At 49.1% G+C, this 15,556-nt stretch overlaps 4 protein-coding genes across 4 annotated transcripts; 1 reads left to right on the top strand and 3 right to left on the bottom strand.

Moving 5' to 3' along the window:
- Positions 1-6,257: 6,257 nt before the first annotated feature.
- FPOAC1_013177 (uncharacterized protein) lies at positions 6,258-6,692 on the top strand (the record flags this gene model as incomplete). The annotated part of the gene is made up of 2 exons (XM_044857518.1): positions 6,258-6,394; positions 6,494-6,692. The coding sequence occupies 2 exons, from the start codon at positions 6,258-6,260 to the stop codon at positions 6,690-6,692; spliced, it is 336 nt and encodes a 111-aa protein (XP_044701701.1).
- Positions 6,693-7,379: 687 nt separating this feature from the next.
- On the bottom strand, positions 7,380-8,827 carry FPOAC1_013176 (uncharacterized protein; the record flags this gene model as incomplete). Its single annotated transcript, XM_044857517.1, has 2 exons — positions 7,380-8,019; positions 8,067-8,827. The coding sequence occupies 2 exons, from the start codon at positions 8,825-8,827 to the stop codon at positions 7,380-7,382; spliced, it is 1,401 nt and encodes a 466-aa protein (XP_044701700.1).
- A 3,147-nt stretch (positions 8,828-11,974) lies between these two features.
- On the bottom strand, positions 11,975-12,334 carry FPOAC1_013175 (uncharacterized protein; the record flags this gene model as incomplete). The annotated part of the gene is made up of 1 exon (XM_044857516.1): positions 11,975-12,334. One exon carries the CDS (start codon positions 12,332-12,334, stop codon positions 11,975-11,977), a length of 360 nt encoding a protein of 119 aa, XP_044701699.1.
- Positions 12,335-13,634: 1,300 nt separating this feature from the next.
- On the bottom strand, positions 13,635-14,935 carry FPOAC1_013174 (uncharacterized protein; the record flags this gene model as incomplete). Its single annotated transcript, XM_044857515.1, has 2 exons — positions 13,635-14,011; positions 14,437-14,935. The coding sequence occupies 2 exons, from the start codon at positions 14,933-14,935 to the stop codon at positions 13,635-13,637; spliced, it is 876 nt and encodes a 291-aa protein (XP_044701698.1).
- Between the last annotated feature and the right edge of the window lie 621 nt (positions 14,936-15,556).

Raw genomic sequence — 15,556 nt, 5'->3', positions numbered from 1 at the left:
CGCCTATGGACAATACAGAAACGTGTAAGGTCTCCCTTGATAGCATCTCTTCAACCGCAGAATGGCTGTTCGACACGGGTTCGTCAGTCCACATTTGCAACGACCAAAGACTATTCACAGTGCTGCAGCCTGCAACCCGAACGGTCCTCGTTACGGGCGGTGGGAAGGTGTACCCATCCGGTCGAGGGACAGTCAAAATTTGCTTCATAAACAAATGGGGCGATCAGGTCACAGTCAACCTCAAAGACACGCTATTCATCCCTGAGTTTCCGGTAAACGTCATGTCAGGGCTCAGGCTGTACAAGAACGGCGGCTGGATTGACGGTAACGACATATACGACCCAACAGGAGACGTCTTTGGTCTCCTCCGTATAGGAAGGGACGGTCTGTACGTCAACACTGAGGTCAGAGAGACAGCCGTTTCAAACCAGGCCGTCTCCGAACTCCAGCCAGAACCATGCAATCACCACATTGTTTCATCAAAGCAATGCCTGGATGTCGATCTTTGGCACCGAAGACTCGGCCACGTCAACGTATATCAGGTATCGCAGACTGCCAAAATGACGAGAGGAATGTTCTGCGACAGCCACCACAATCATGAGCCTTTCAATTACTGCCTCGCCTGCGATATCGCAAAGGCCCTACGATGGACTCCACGAAACAAACGGAAGCGAGCCTCCAAGGCCGGTTTCATCCATGTTGACACCTTCAAAGTCAATCCACCGGGTATTAGAGGCGAACGATGGGGAATGATTGCCACAGATGATAAACATCGAATGAGATGGGCCTACACATTCACGAGGAAGGGAATGGCTTCGGAACTTCTAGGCCAGCTCATCTCGAAGATACGAACTCAGTATGGCATCCGAGTGTACGCAATCCAGATGGATGGCGGCTCTGAGCTCTATGGTGCGTCTCTCAAGAACCTCGAGTACACCCACGGCGTCAAAATCATCAAGACGACACCATATACTCCTGAATTTAACGGAGTTGCTGAGCGCTCTAACCGCATCATCTTTGACAAAGTCAGAGCAACCATGGAATCGGAAAGAATCCCGATAGAGCTCTGGCCATTGGTCCTGGAAGATATGGTGCGCAAGACAAACGTGACAGCCACCAGGGCAATTGATGGCCTCACTCCCATGGAAAGCTTTCTCAACGAGGCCTTCCCCGGACAAGACAACAAGCCGGATCTATCCGGAGAACGAATTTGTGGCTCACAAGTCACGATACACATACCAAAAGAACGAAGATTGAGATCACACAAGTTTGGTCCAAGAGGAGAGGCTGGAATCTACCTATGCATGGAAGGTTCACAGATCTACACCTGCTGGGTGCCCTCTCGCAGAAAGGGACATCAGATCGTCCGCTCTGCAAATGTGAAATTCTACGAAAAGGTCGGGGAGAAAGAACTCCTGACCGAAACTGAGCATGATGTTGAGCCGGAAATCCGCAAGAACGGAGCTCCCATCTCAAGCCGGCCACAGTCAGTCACGGAGCAGACAGAAACTCCGAGCCCACGAAGGTCTGAAGTGAACAATCTTCAGCATGCCGAGGTGCATAATCCTCAGCATGGACAGACGACAACATCCATGACATCAGCTAAGCTGCCAGATCCCCGAAAAGAGGTGATCACTGAGCCCAAAACAATGACTGAAGCGCTTCAAGGTCCGCAAAGGGAGCATTGGCTCAGAGCAATACACAGTGAGCTGCGCAGTCTCCTCACGAAAGGAACTTGGCGCATGCTGGACCGCAACCAAGCTCACAATAGGCCACTTACAGTCAAGTGGGTATTCAAGGTCAAGAAAAAAAGAGGACGGCAACCTGGACAAGTTCAAGGCGCGGCTGGTGGTCAGAGGCTTTGAACAACAGTTCGGCTTTGACTACAACCAGACCTTTGCCTCTGTTGCCAAATCGGCGACCTGGAGAATCCTCCTCACCGTTGCTGCCTGTCTTGACTGGGAAATTGAGCAGATGGACGTGTCGACGGCGTTCTTGGAAGGGGACCTCGACGAAGAAGTCTTCATCGAAATGCCGGAAGGACTTGTCGAGTATTTTGACCAACACCCAGAAGACCGTCCGCCAGGATTTTCAACTGAGAAGATCTGCAAATTGATCAAATCCCTCTATGGGCTCAAGCAGGCGCCTCGGCAATGGCAAAAGAAGCTGAAGGAGACCTTGGAATCCCTTGACTTCAGACAAGCAACGTCTGACACGGCCGTATATCACAATCCCACAACGGGAGTGATCATCATCACATATGTGGATGACTTCCTCATCATGGGCAGCAACAAGGAAGCAATCCAAGGGTACAAAGCCCGCCTGGGAGAGATCTTTACCATGACTGATCTTGGTCCCGCTAGCCATTTTCTTGGAGTAAGAATAACCCGAGACAGGAACTCAAGGCTGATCTACCTTTCCCAGGATGCATATTTTACCAGAATACTGAAGAAATTCGGCTTAGAGGATTGCCGACCGGTCAAGACCCCGATGGAGCGAAATTCACTCTCGACACTGCAACCAAGAGACAATGGCGACTCGGCTTCTCCAGAAGAACGAGAAGACTATAGCTCGAAAAACCGGCTCGTTGATGTATGGAATGACCCAAACCAGACCCGATTTAGCTTTTTCTTCTCTCGGTACTCTCGAGATACATGTCGAATCCATCACCAGCACATTCACGACTGATCAAAAGAAGTCTTCGCTATCTACAGCAGACAAGAGACCACGGCCTAGTGCTTGGGGGCGTCAAGAAAGATCCTGAATCCGCTTGGAGCATCACAGCTTGGGCCGACTCAGATTGGAAAGGCGACACCGTTACGGGAAGATCGACGTTCGGGTGGCTCGTTCAACTTGAAGGGTCTACAGTCTCATGGAGGGCCAAACGGCACGAAACAGTAGCACTATCGACCACTGAGGCTGAATATACAGCACTCTCCCAGTGTGCCAGAGAATTGGCCTGGGTTAGGAACCTCTTTTCTGAACTGCTCCTTCCGCTACATATGCCCATCCTACTGAACGGCGACAACCAGGGTTCCCTAAAGCTATGCAGAAACCCTGAGCTCCACCAAAGGACAAAGCACATTCCGTTAACCGAGCACCATATCCGAGAAGAAGTTGAAGCCGGGAACATTGATGTGCAATACGTTAGCACACACGAGCAGGTAGCAGACGGACTCACTAAACCGTTGAATGCAGTCAGTCATGGCCACTTTCTAGAAGCCATTCGAGTCAGTGCATGTCCGATCGAGGAAGCAGGTCGTATTATTTGGAGTACTGAAGTCCACGATGACTCTGTACCCTGAAGACAAGGTGGATGGGGGCGTGTTGGAAAATCCGGGGATCCCCCTTCCTTTCAGGGTTTAGACTGTCAGACTGAAAGTCCTAGATTTAGAGTTCAAAGTCCTAGATGAAATCATCTAGAGATATAAACCCGAGAAGAACTCTCATATCAATAATGAACAATCAAGTTTTATAAAATACATTTTCACCCAGCACTACTGCGCAATATAAACATTAGTTTTTCTTTGTCCGGCTGAATTTCCGGATGTGCTAGAGCTTTGTACCGATTTATTGGCCAATTTCCAGTAAACCTCCAGCCGATAAGATAATATCCTTCCTCATGCCCGCCTCCCTGGCTTTCGCGTATGCCCGGATAAAGTTGACTTTGTCAACCGGTGCAGAATCGGACAAACTAGCCAGCTTTTGGAGTTCTTTCCGGTACGCACCTTTGATGACATTAAAAATCCCATTATCTAATGGCTGCAGACCATGGGAACAATGTGCTGGTAAGTAACAGCAGTAGACGTTGTTCAGAAAGCACGTAGCCATCCACTCATCCTGACTGCTGGTCAGCGACCCTATAGCGGGTGACTCAGCGGCGAAATCACCGAAATGCTCACCTGCGCATGGCTCCCGTGGCCGTCAAGGATAATAAGTCTCGCATCCGATGCATCACGAGGCTCCGTTTGAGGCAAATAGACGTCTTTCAACCACTCGAGAGCTATGTGGTTGTCGGTCCAGCCGTTCGGTGATGTGATGTAGTGCCAGTCCGCTATTAATTCGAATTCGTTAAGGAACCACTGCTTCTGCAGCTCTTTTCCTTTAAAGATAATTCCCGGTTTCAAAGCACGGCCAGTTGCGGTGACAGCCTCAATAAACGAGGTCCACGTGCGCGACTGAACGCCTTTGGTTGGTTGGTTGGTTGGTTGGTTGTATTCCTACTCTGTGACGGGTGAAGGTTCCCAAGGGATAAACTAGTCCGTACTGGTTTATGTTGGCAGAGTCGTAGGGCGTTGTCACTGAGCGTTGCGAAGTGTCACGTCTCTTAATAGTGAATAGAGCGGGTTAGGCGTATTCAGGTAAAGAAGTTTTGTTGATAGCTGGTAGGCCATTGTACTATCTAGTGCTAAGCGAATGTATATATACTACTGGTGTTATGGTGGGAGCGACGATGTTTGAGGTCGTCGTCGGTCCTGGAGCGACGCGGTCCTGGAGCGCCGTCGGTCCTGCAAGTGTCGGTCCTTTATTGATTGGATATGGTGATGGGGAAATTGTGGGGTAGTGGGAAGTGAGTGTGGGGTACACGTGACGTAGCCGCTCAGATCGTAACACCTCCACTGATAAGCAAAAAAAAAGTTTCCTCACACAAAATGCCCAATTTCACTTATACGGTTCTTGGCCAAAGATTGGAGTTATTTACATGAAACAAGCTGTGTCTCAACGGGAGTCTCATGTTGTTTCGTATTATACTATTCCTTTTTGCGTCGTATGAGCGGTATGGCAGTATGGCACTAATGCAAAATCCCCATCAATGCCTCGTCTACGAACAGTCCTCCCCATAACTTTCGGGTTTTCCATCTACACCAATCTTCCATAATTACCCTGAAGAATGACTCGAGTATGTTACACAGAGGATAACGTTATTGAAGCCATATTGGATGTCACAGATAACGGCCTCTCCCAGAACAAAGCCGGGCAGAAGCATGGCGTCCCTCAGCCGACTCTTTCAGGCCGGTTAAGAGGTGTACCACCAAAGCCTGAGGTCACCCATCCTGCCCAGTTATTACCTAAGTCTCAGGAGTCCAGTTTGGTTGCCTGGATACTTCGACAAGAGGCCTTGGGCTATGCCCCTTCTCATAGTCAAGTTCGCGCCACTGTCACTGCCCTCTTACGACAACAAGGCAGGGAAAAGCCTATCGGTATACATTGACTAGCCAGGTTCATAAAACGCCATCCATCCATAAAGACAAAGATAGGTAAACGGCAGGAAGCTTCAAGGTTCAATTGTTTTACCCCGACCGCCGTCAATTGGTACTTTGATATCCAGGAGAGAGAATATGGGTGGATTAAACCTGATAATATAATTAACGTGGATGAGGGCGGTATTATGGCAGGATTTGGTGAGTTATTATCGTTTTGGCCATGAATCTAGCTAATGCATTGCGAACCAAGGCTTGGATTCTTTGGTCATCGGCAGTAGCGATCCCAAAAGGAAGGCCTTCCTCAAAGGCTCCCAGTCCCGCACCTGGACTAGCTTTATCGAGGCCGTCACGGCAACTGGCCGTCTTCTGAAACCGGGAATTATCTTCAAAGGCAAAGAACTTCAACAACAGTGGTTTATCGATGAGCTCAAGGAGGTGGCCGACTGGTATTATATCACGTCCGACAACGGCTGGACAGACAACCATATCGCAATCGAGTGGCTCAGAGAGGTCTATCTTCCCCAAACACAACCGGAGGATGAGTCCGATGCGAGGCTCAGCATATTAGATGGTCATCGAAGCCATGTTTCTGTCAGTGATGGATAGCCACGCGTGTTGTTTCATACTGTTTCATATGAAACTGAAACAGTCCCTGAACCCGGTTTCGTATGAAACAGTAACTCCCCCAGTTTCATATGTTTCAGTCGGTTTCATATGTTTCATATACAGCCGATAAGTCCCAAATATCGTAGTACCTTACCAAGAAAATTTCGCAAACAAATGCCTTCAACGCAGTTAGAAACGTGCTAATAGTAAATATGTGTCGCATAACACCACTAGGTTCGTGCGCCTGGATATAAAACGCGGTCCGTACTTTAGAGTCGTGTCTCTGGTTTCACATCCGGCTTGTCGCATCAAGGACTCCAATCCTAACGACATGAGCTTAAATATCTATGCCTGAACACGGCTGTTCAATTTCATCTGTTCTTTAGATAATTCTTATCAGTTGACTGGTGCCATCACTGACCCCTGTGGAATTAATTGTCCGACAACATGTCATCAGCCTCGCCCGCTCCCTTGTCATCGGAGCCTTCTGATGAGCTCTTGGGGCCTGCTTCGCCTGCTTTGCCTGCTTCGCCTGGTTCTCCCGTTCCCGCGAAGCGCATATTAGATCGCTGGAGGCAGAAGGTGTACAGCACAGCGAGTGGGGTGAAGGATGAATTCGACTGCTTTATTTATATAAGTAATTTGAAGTCCTCTAATGGCCTGGTTCTGACGATACTTCGCAGGGCTCACAGGTTGGGATTGGACAACAAACGGCCTTACAGTGGTGGCTTTAACCGACCCAGCGAGAGAATTTCCCCCTCTACCGTATGGCTATTGACATATTCTGCATCCCCTCCATGTCTACGGAAGCAGAGCGAATCTTCTCAGGCGCAAAACGACAGGTTAGATGGGATAGAAGTAGGATGTCTGCCAAAATGGTAGAGGCATGTGAGTGCATTAAAAGTTGGATAAGTGTTCCAAAGGGAAAGAGCAGGCCGCTCCTTGCAGGGGTGTTTAGAGAAGCGGAGGATATCGACGCGGCTGTAAGGATACTCCAAGAAGATATAGAGATGAGTAAGGGGGCAGAAAGTGATGGCGAGCCTAGGGAATTGGTAGTGTAGGTAGGCAGACAATGCCAAACATCTTTGGGGTACTTGGAGATAAGGTGCATATCGATGCCGAGCTTGTCAAAAAATTGGACTGCACCTGGATATTGTTTCGTATGAAACTGAAACTATACTGACGTCCGGTGTTATGAAACCAAAACTCCCCCCAGTTTCAGTTTCATAGCGTGGCTATCCAGCACTGGATAGAGGAAGCGGTTCCATTTGCCTGCCGGCAGGGCCTTTGTTAATCCGTCTGCGATCATATCCGTTGATTTGGTGTACAGGATATCCCAAAGCATCGCATCCATAAAAAAGAGCGTTTCAGTGATTGGGAATATTTTCAAGTTGGCTATGTCAGATTTTTGAGTATGAAAGGTGTCTACTGATCTGTTTTTTGGCGTTGAAACTTTCTTGCTCCCTAACAGCCCCAAGCTCAACCTCCATTGAAACCCGAACCCGATTTCCATATCGAATGAGAACCAAGGTCATAAAATTTCCCGTAATCGCTTACTCGCCCAAAGCATCATCCATCAACAACAACCAGTTTCCCATTATGCTGCGGCCACCCAAGTAACAATTCCCTCATCCATTTCCAATAATCCTCTAGCGCCCACTTCCGCAATAACTGCAAATTAAAGATAATCGTATAAATTCCCTTCGACTTCGACGTATGTCCAAAGAGCTCCTTCTCCCAAAACGCGATCTTTTCTCCGTCCGGCGTCGTGATGATGAGATGCCAATCATGACCTTGGATAATAATACCGGGGAGAAACTCTGGTAATTTCCATACCTCTTCTGGATCTAGCGTCAGGCTCTCAGTTGCGTTCTTCATTGAAGTGACTTGTTTTGCTGCCAGTTGTCGTAGCCCAAGTAGTTTTCGAAGGAATTGCCAATGGGCTGCCATCCAAACTTCCATCTGTAATCTTGCGTTCTCCCATCCTTCGCCTGTCTTCTTCGTTTCGATGCTAACAGCAATCGGCCTATCGCTCAGAAAAGCGTGGTTCGTGTGATTGAACATGCCCAGAGGTAAAAGGCTTCTCAGCGCATGGACGGTTTCGGAGACAGCATCCGCTTCTTCGTGATTGGGATCGATATACATGCAGAAATCAACTTTCTTAGACGCTGAAGTCGCTTGGTAATCGGGGATGATGGAAGCCGTTGTGCTGAGACGGTCAGTAACTGAACATGTAGTTGAAGAAAAGACACTCACCTGAGTCGAAAGTCGAAGAATTGCTCCATCCGAGGACCTTGCAACGGCCGCAAGGCAGCTTTCAAGACAAGATGATGAACTTCCATGTTCCAATCTGCCTCTGAACATCCTTTGCTGTTGCAAGCACCTGCCTCTTGAAGAATGGTCTGAACTGTGTCAGGCGAGGGCGTATGGCCCAGTTTATCGCGCTCGTCTGAGAAGCAAAAGTTGCTGGTGAACGAGTCCTTGGTCCACTCGAAGGTCTTGTATATCGTTGTGTCGAGTTGATCGATTGTTTGGCGCTGAGATGTTGGGAGGATCGCATAACCAGATGAACTTCTGTCAATCTGCAGGAGGAGATCTTCCAAGCTAGCTGGCTTGTTGTGATAGTCTTTCAGTTCTCTAGGCTCGACTCCTCTCGGGTTAAATTCCAGGTCACGTAATTGCTTTGTTGGCGATGAGTAGCCGGACTTTGATGAGGCTGCAGATGACGAGGCAAAAGAGGTTCCAGATTCGCTCCTTGGAGCCTTGAGTTTCCGAGGGCGAGGCGTTTCGAAGTTATCATCTTCATCGCCATAACAGGCCTGAGTATCCGTCACGCTGCGCTTCGTTGATCTGCGACCTCGTCCGCGGGAGGCCATGCTGTGCTCGCTCTGCGACGGGTCTGGAGTTGGGGGATTCAATCGACGGCGCTTTGCGCAAGGTTGTTTGTCGTGATGAGCAGATTTAGATGCGGGCTCAAGTTGTCGGAGCCACCGTTGTATCCGCTGGTCGAGCGACATTGCTTTGCGTGGAGTGATAAATTGTTGTGCTGCTGTCGGGGAATGCTAGCTTACGATTTTTTTTGGCGTTGGTTAAATATCGTCATATTGTTTACTGTCTTCCAGGTTGTTGTCACGACAACAATCTTATCTGACTTAGTAACCTGGGCAGGCCTACTGTTAGATTGGCGGCTGGGAATGGGCTCCACTTCTTGCATCCAAAAGAGGGGTGAAACCCCTCTTTGACAGACTGATCAAAGAACAAGTCGACGATCAATAACATCACAACATTCTGCTCCATTTGGATACACTCACCCCATTGTATTCGTGCGTATCTAACACCTACTCAAGTATTCTTGGTCAAAACGCGCCGCGTTTCGCCTTCTAGGCCAATCAAAGCCTTTAGATTTCTACCCTTATTCAGGTGCTGAAAACGGGGCGCGTTTTCGCCTACATCCCTACTGTACCAAGGACTGCTTAAAATTTAACAAATTACACACTTTTTGTCCGTGCGCTGGTTGATTATGCGTTGTCATTGATTGACCATGTAATCATAGTTTGAAACAGATCGCGACTACCCAACCGACGCTGAGGCTTGCAGCCATCCGATTGTACCATACGAACCTTGAATTCTGACAGTCACTTCCTTAATCAAGAGCCCGACGTAGCGGGGTAGTGAGACATGTGGGACGGACAGCAGGCAACAATGAAAACTCCGACAGTGGAGTTTGGGCCAGATTGAGGGTGACATAATCACACGCCTAGGCGTGTCCCTATGGGCCCCCGATGAGACGACTGACCTTACTTCAGCTTGGAGCGCTAGCCGGCGACTGATACGTGGGCGCCCGGGCGCGCCCACTGACTAATCACCACACAATACCTTCTCCCATTGGTGCTTATGAGTCGCGCTCTGCACCGTGCAAGTCCTTTGTGTCATGCTAATAATAACGAAAAGAAAAAAAGAAAAAATATTCACATCTCTACTATTATACATTGTTCAGTCTTGCCCCCTACAGAGTGCAAGGCTTGCTGTTCTAGGCTATCCCTCTCGGCGCTTTCCCAGATATCTTTCATGCCTCTCCTCTTGGTTGCTAGTGGGTCGTCACCCATCTCTTTTGCAACCTGGGCTTCAACGCGTTTGTCTTCTGCAGTGCACCAATCTAGATATGCCATCATCTCTTCTTTTGTCCAGTCTCGAGATCCCGTTTGAGTCGCACAACGCTTAGACATCTGTTCAAGGTTCCGATCAACTACACCAACTACACTTTTCGACCCAGAGTAGTGTAAGTGTAAATTATGTAAGCAGCTGTCCGGTGTAGTGGGTGTAGTGTGCTACACCAGCGCCTTTGGTGGATGTAGTTGACGGTTGGTTTGTCGTACACTTCGCTCACGTGACTTGCGCTCTTGATCATGGATGGTACTACCCTCACTCTCTCCCTCGTCGCCCTGAGCCCTCAGCCATGCCGTTGCTTGTTCTGCTAATTCGCCATCACTCATCCCAAGACCCTCATAAATCTACTCTTCCTCGCGCCACGAGATCAACATCGGATCCAGTTCCTTGACGATCCCAGCCCTATACCATGACCGCGATACCTGACAGATGGAGATAATTTAGGCATCCAGAAGGCTTCGCGACGGCACCGCCATTCTTCCTGCAGCTGAAAAGAGCCTCTCGCACTCTGCAGACATTGGCTGAATGGTCAAAAAGCCCAATGCCATCCGCGAAAGTCGAGGGTATTTCAACCTCCTTTCATGCCAGTACGTAATAGGATCGCGAACTCTCCTGTCACTCGCTTCGCGGCTACCTTGCCATGTCTCGTATTCATCACCTTTGACTGCTTCATCGTCTGAAGCAGGGCCGACGCGCCGGAGAGTTACTCTTCGAAAGCGCTTGCGTTCTTGCCAAAGAGCAACGCCTTTGCTGACAAGTTGACCGTGTGACCGAAACAGCGGCCTCGGCGAGACGCACCAGTGAAGCCTAGTTCACGACCAATGGCCCCCATCGCTGTATCATTATTCTCTGCGTTGTCAAACGTGAAATATCCTATTTTCTCGGTAATCTGGTAGGCTGTCAAGATATCAAGGACTTGAGCTGCAATATTCGATCCACTGTGGCGTACGGAAACCTCGGGCACACCCAGCACAATTTTACGGGGCTTGTTGTGCTCATCTCTGAAGAAGCAAGCGATTCCGTACAAGGTATGCCGGTTTCCCGACGTCCAGCCATCGAAAGAGATGTGAATCAGGCCGGGAGATTGTCGAAGGACGTCGATAACGGTGTGGCGGTGTCGTTGATACTCAGTGATAATCCTGGTCCTGAGGGTATCTGCAGATAAGTGGCCACCACGTATTGACACTGATGGACTAAGATAATCGAATATGGCTCGGAGATCCTCGTCTTCGACCGTGAGAAAGGAAAGATTACTCTTAACGATCCATTGCATCACCATCCGTTGAAAATGGTCCCTGTCAAAGTTCTTGACGAAGGAGTTCGCCATGGCCTGCTCCCGCGGCTTTTCCGGATCGAGCGTCAAGGTATCAGCTATTGAGCGGTGCTGCTTCTCGACGCTTTCCGCTTTCAACTGCGTCGAAGACTTCGTCTTGCCCTCTGGCGCCCGAATATGATGTTATTTGAACAGATGTTTGCTGGCATTTTGAAGACCAGTATGTGTGAAGTTCTTCGGCTGGGGGACTCGTTGGTGAATGCAGAGTTTGCATACCCATCTTCGCTCATGAGCCCGCTGGATATCATACCCGTAGTCCCAAGTCCAGGAGGAGGTGTCCTTTGCGCGCTCAGAGAAGAGCCAGCCGCGGAAATGACGAAACAGACGTTCTTCCTGTAGCTGTTGGGCATCAGCTAGTAACGTTGATGGTGAAAGAATTGGTGGAGAGGTCTCAACGACTTTGTCTTCTAAAGGATCGGCCATTACGGGAGGTGTGAATGCGTCAAACAGATCGATGAAAATTTGGACCTGTACGGGAAATTACCCCAGGATATCCTCTATAACTACTGGGGGCCCGAAAATAAGTTAGGAAATACTAAAGTCTGTGTGGCCCTGCTAACCCTCACAAAAGACAGTACCTCCTAACAGGGTGGATCCAGATGTCCAAAACTGGATACCTTGTCCCACTAAAAGTCCACCGCTGCAAAAATCCACTACACCTACATCAACCAGGGTCGCCGATGTAGGGTAGTTGATCACGTCGAGGGTTCAGGTTGATTGATGTAAGTGTATGAGTAATACACCAATCGATCGACCGGTGGGTTTCGGTGTAGTTGATCGGAACCTTGTGTATAGCGTTGCCAGGCACTCGATTTGACCATGGAGGATTCTGACAGTGAAGACAAACGTAAGCACGGTGTCCCTTGGTCTTTCTGCGCTTCGGGCCAAGCTCAGCTTGGAGATGTTTTTCGGGATAATCTATGTAGAAAAAGGCATTGAAATTCCATGAAAGTTTCGATGCAAACGAGCCTATAGAAGCGTTGTTAGTCCCTGAGGCTGATATCTCAGAAGCCTGAGAAGCCATAGATGCTAATAAGCAGTACGTTGCTGCATGGTATGCGACAACTGGAGAGTTTTCTTTAAGATTTAATTAAGAGATTTTCGGGTAGAGAGATTGGTGCTGGCATGAAGTGTATTTGTAGTTTGTCACATCCAACAGACCAAAGGTGATACATTTGGTCAAACTGGAAGGAAAGTCTTCCAGCTGTTCAAACAGGCTGCTCAGACCGGCAGTCCGGAAGTCCGGTCTTCCCGTCAGAGGTTGGTATCACCTATGTCTCCCAAAAAGCCAGTTCTTCAACACAAGGGCCCCGGAGGCCGAATTCGTCTTAGGTGTAACCCATTAGATGGAAAAATCAAGAGATTCTATCCCTATGATCCAGATCCATCAGAAATTGTGACAGAGTGGTGGTAGCTCTCTAAATACCTAATGGCTGCGTCGAGACCTGTAGCTTAAGCTAATGAGACTGGATGTGACTAGTACCAATCATCTACACAGATTAGATCTAATTTGAGCCAATCAGGGACCCCTCCCTTATATGAATATGCATGAATATGGATACGCAAGTACATATTATATTCATATATTATATGGATATGAATATGAATATATTCATGCATATTCATATAAGGCCTTATTTGAATATTCATATAGCCATGTCTGATCTCGCACTTGAAGTCTTGACCGTATGTGTATCGATTTGCCTTGGATTGGGCCACTGCCTAATACGCGGCGTTGCAGACGCTAAATGCACGCCTCTGGTCGGACTGCCCGCTTCTCCTTGGCCACTCGGCAGTCGCCCACACAGCTTTGTGGAGGCTTCCATTTTACAGCACTTAACGAAGCATCATTCTTTCACAATTTCGGCCTCCACTTACCACGCTCTAGGTATATAACTGGGGTCCGGCGGCAGATGGTGGTGGGGAGGTGGCTGAGCTGTTTATCTGAGCAGCCTCGCGACGGCTTCGTGCCGGCCCGCGGCGTCCAGCCATTGACGTCGTTGGCCTCCAAGTATCTTTGCTTTTGCTGGGGTTTTACGGGCCTTGGTAACTTGGTGGGGCTGAGCAGTCGAAAGGTACCGTATTTGAGTGGGAAATGAAAGGGCGCTAGCACGACATGGGGCAACCGACGAACTCCAGTTCACCCCTATTAGATGAAGGAATAAACGTAAAAACTTGTATATCCTCGGTAGTATCCCAATGACGGCAACGAAAGACCCCCATGCTACAGCCCTAGAGTAGAGAGACACTATGGCCAAGCGCTCTCTACACTCTTCCAAGAGTTTAATTCATGGAGACTGACCCGTTTAGGTCGTCCGGAATTCTCAGGAGTGGTTTTTTTGTATACAGTCATCATCGCCAGTGTCGTCAATCTTGCGCTTCCTTGTCCTACCACGCTCAACTTCGCCATGGGTATCATCTTTCGTGGCCCGAGTAAGTGGAAGCGAGAACCACGAATCGGGTGGAGGCCTGGACCATGAATCATCGCAATAACCACTATCTAGATCCGATGAGATCTCATCGTGGTGAGCATCATATTCCTCCACTTCGTCATTATTGCATCCTTCCCCTCCTCTTGACCTCTTCTTGGGACTCTCGCTTCTTGACCTCGCAGCCGCAGGATACGGCGGCACCTCTCTGGATCGGCGCTCTCGGTGATGTGTTTTCGCGACCCGGAATCCCAGGTCAGGATTCGCCGTGACTTTGAGGAGGCGTAGAGAAAATCCCGGAAAACAGTGGGAGAGAAGATTGTCCAAGCAAAGCGAGCTAATAGGCATTCAACCGAGACCACCGACGAGAGGGCATGCAACCGTCGGTTGTGCCACAACCTCGGGAGCTGTCCGCCTGGGGTAGAGTTGAAAACGTGTCCTACTAGATGAGGCACAGGTGTAGACTCCTCGTCTCCGCCCTCAATCTTGGGTACAAAACAAAAGTGCCGCTCGTCAAACACCCTATGAATATCGCAGCGCAAAGGGAGGAAATTTGCCCGCCCATTCATCGGATCAGTAGAAAAAAGATTTGTCTGACAGTATTGAGACATGTCGTTTCTTGACCACCAAACCGATTGTGACGAGGGGACCAGATGCGCCTGTTCGACGCCGTCGACGTAATTACTAAGACAACAACACCCGTTGCCGATGGTCCGAGTCCCAGCCCCAGCATGCTCCAGAACATCCAACTGCTCTTGAAGCCGTCTCCATATAGGTGGTAAGTCATCGTGAGGGAATCGCCAATCACCGAAGCGTGCGATGACGGGGTATGGGTGGTCGGTCGAGTCGGGAGATGTTGAAGTCGAAGGAGAAGGGAGACAGAAAAAGTAGCTTTTCTCGCGGAGAATGCCATCTTGCGGCGGGTCGACCTTCGCCGTTCCGCTTCGATCGCGCGAGAAATATCCATCCCATCGGTTCGCAGCGAGGATGGCACAAGCCGTGTGTGCTGTGTCGTGATGGATGCCGCCGTCGTCGAGGGCGGGCAAGGAGATGAGGACATCACCATTTGGATCGTATTGTTCTTGATCGGGCTCGTGATATCCTGGATGGAATATCTTGACAAAGCGTTTTCCAGAGCTAACAGAGCTCCCGCTTAGAGCTTGTGGCTCATCGATTGGATCGCGCAACAGAGGCATGGAGCTTTTGTCGATGTGGTAAATGTTTATGATTAACGTACATGATAAGCGGGTGCAACAGACAAGCGAGTGCAACAAAAAATCCCGCAATTTACATCTTCTCAACTTAATCAATTAATTTTCAACCACCAAATATGTCAGACCCAAATATTGAGGCTAGGATTCTTCTTGCACTTCGTGCCCTTCAAAATGACCCAAAATTAAGTCTCCGACGCGCCGCAGGCATCTACCAGGTCCGTTATTGGACTTTATATCGCCGGCAGAAGGGTATCCTTTCTACGCGTGATTCTATCCCAAAATCACGCAAACTATCTGATCTAGAAGAACAGATCATAGTTCAGTTCATTCTCGATCTGGATTCGCGAGGGTTTCCCCCGCGACTGCGTTGTGTTGAGGAGATGGCTAACCGATTGCTCGCCGACCGCGAGACGCCGCCTGTCGGCAAGCGCTGGGCCTCTAACTTCGTCAAGCGACACAAAGACCTCAAGACGCATTTCCCCCGTAAATATGACTACCAGAGAGCCAAATGTGAAGATCCGACCATTATTCGCAACTGGTTTAGGCTCGTAGCAAATGTAATTGCGAAGTATGGCATCCGACCTGATGAAATCTACAACTTTG

Source organism: Fusarium poae (genome assembly GCF_019609905.1).
Source record: "Fusarium poae strain DAOMC 252244 chromosome Unknown contig_1, whole genome shotgun sequence".
Taxonomy (NCBI): Eukaryota; Fungi; Ascomycota; class Sordariomycetes; order Hypocreales; family Nectriaceae; genus Fusarium; species Fusarium poae.
Note: the sequence above shows the minus strand (reverse complement) of the source record. Positions and strands in the feature narration are given on the sequence as shown.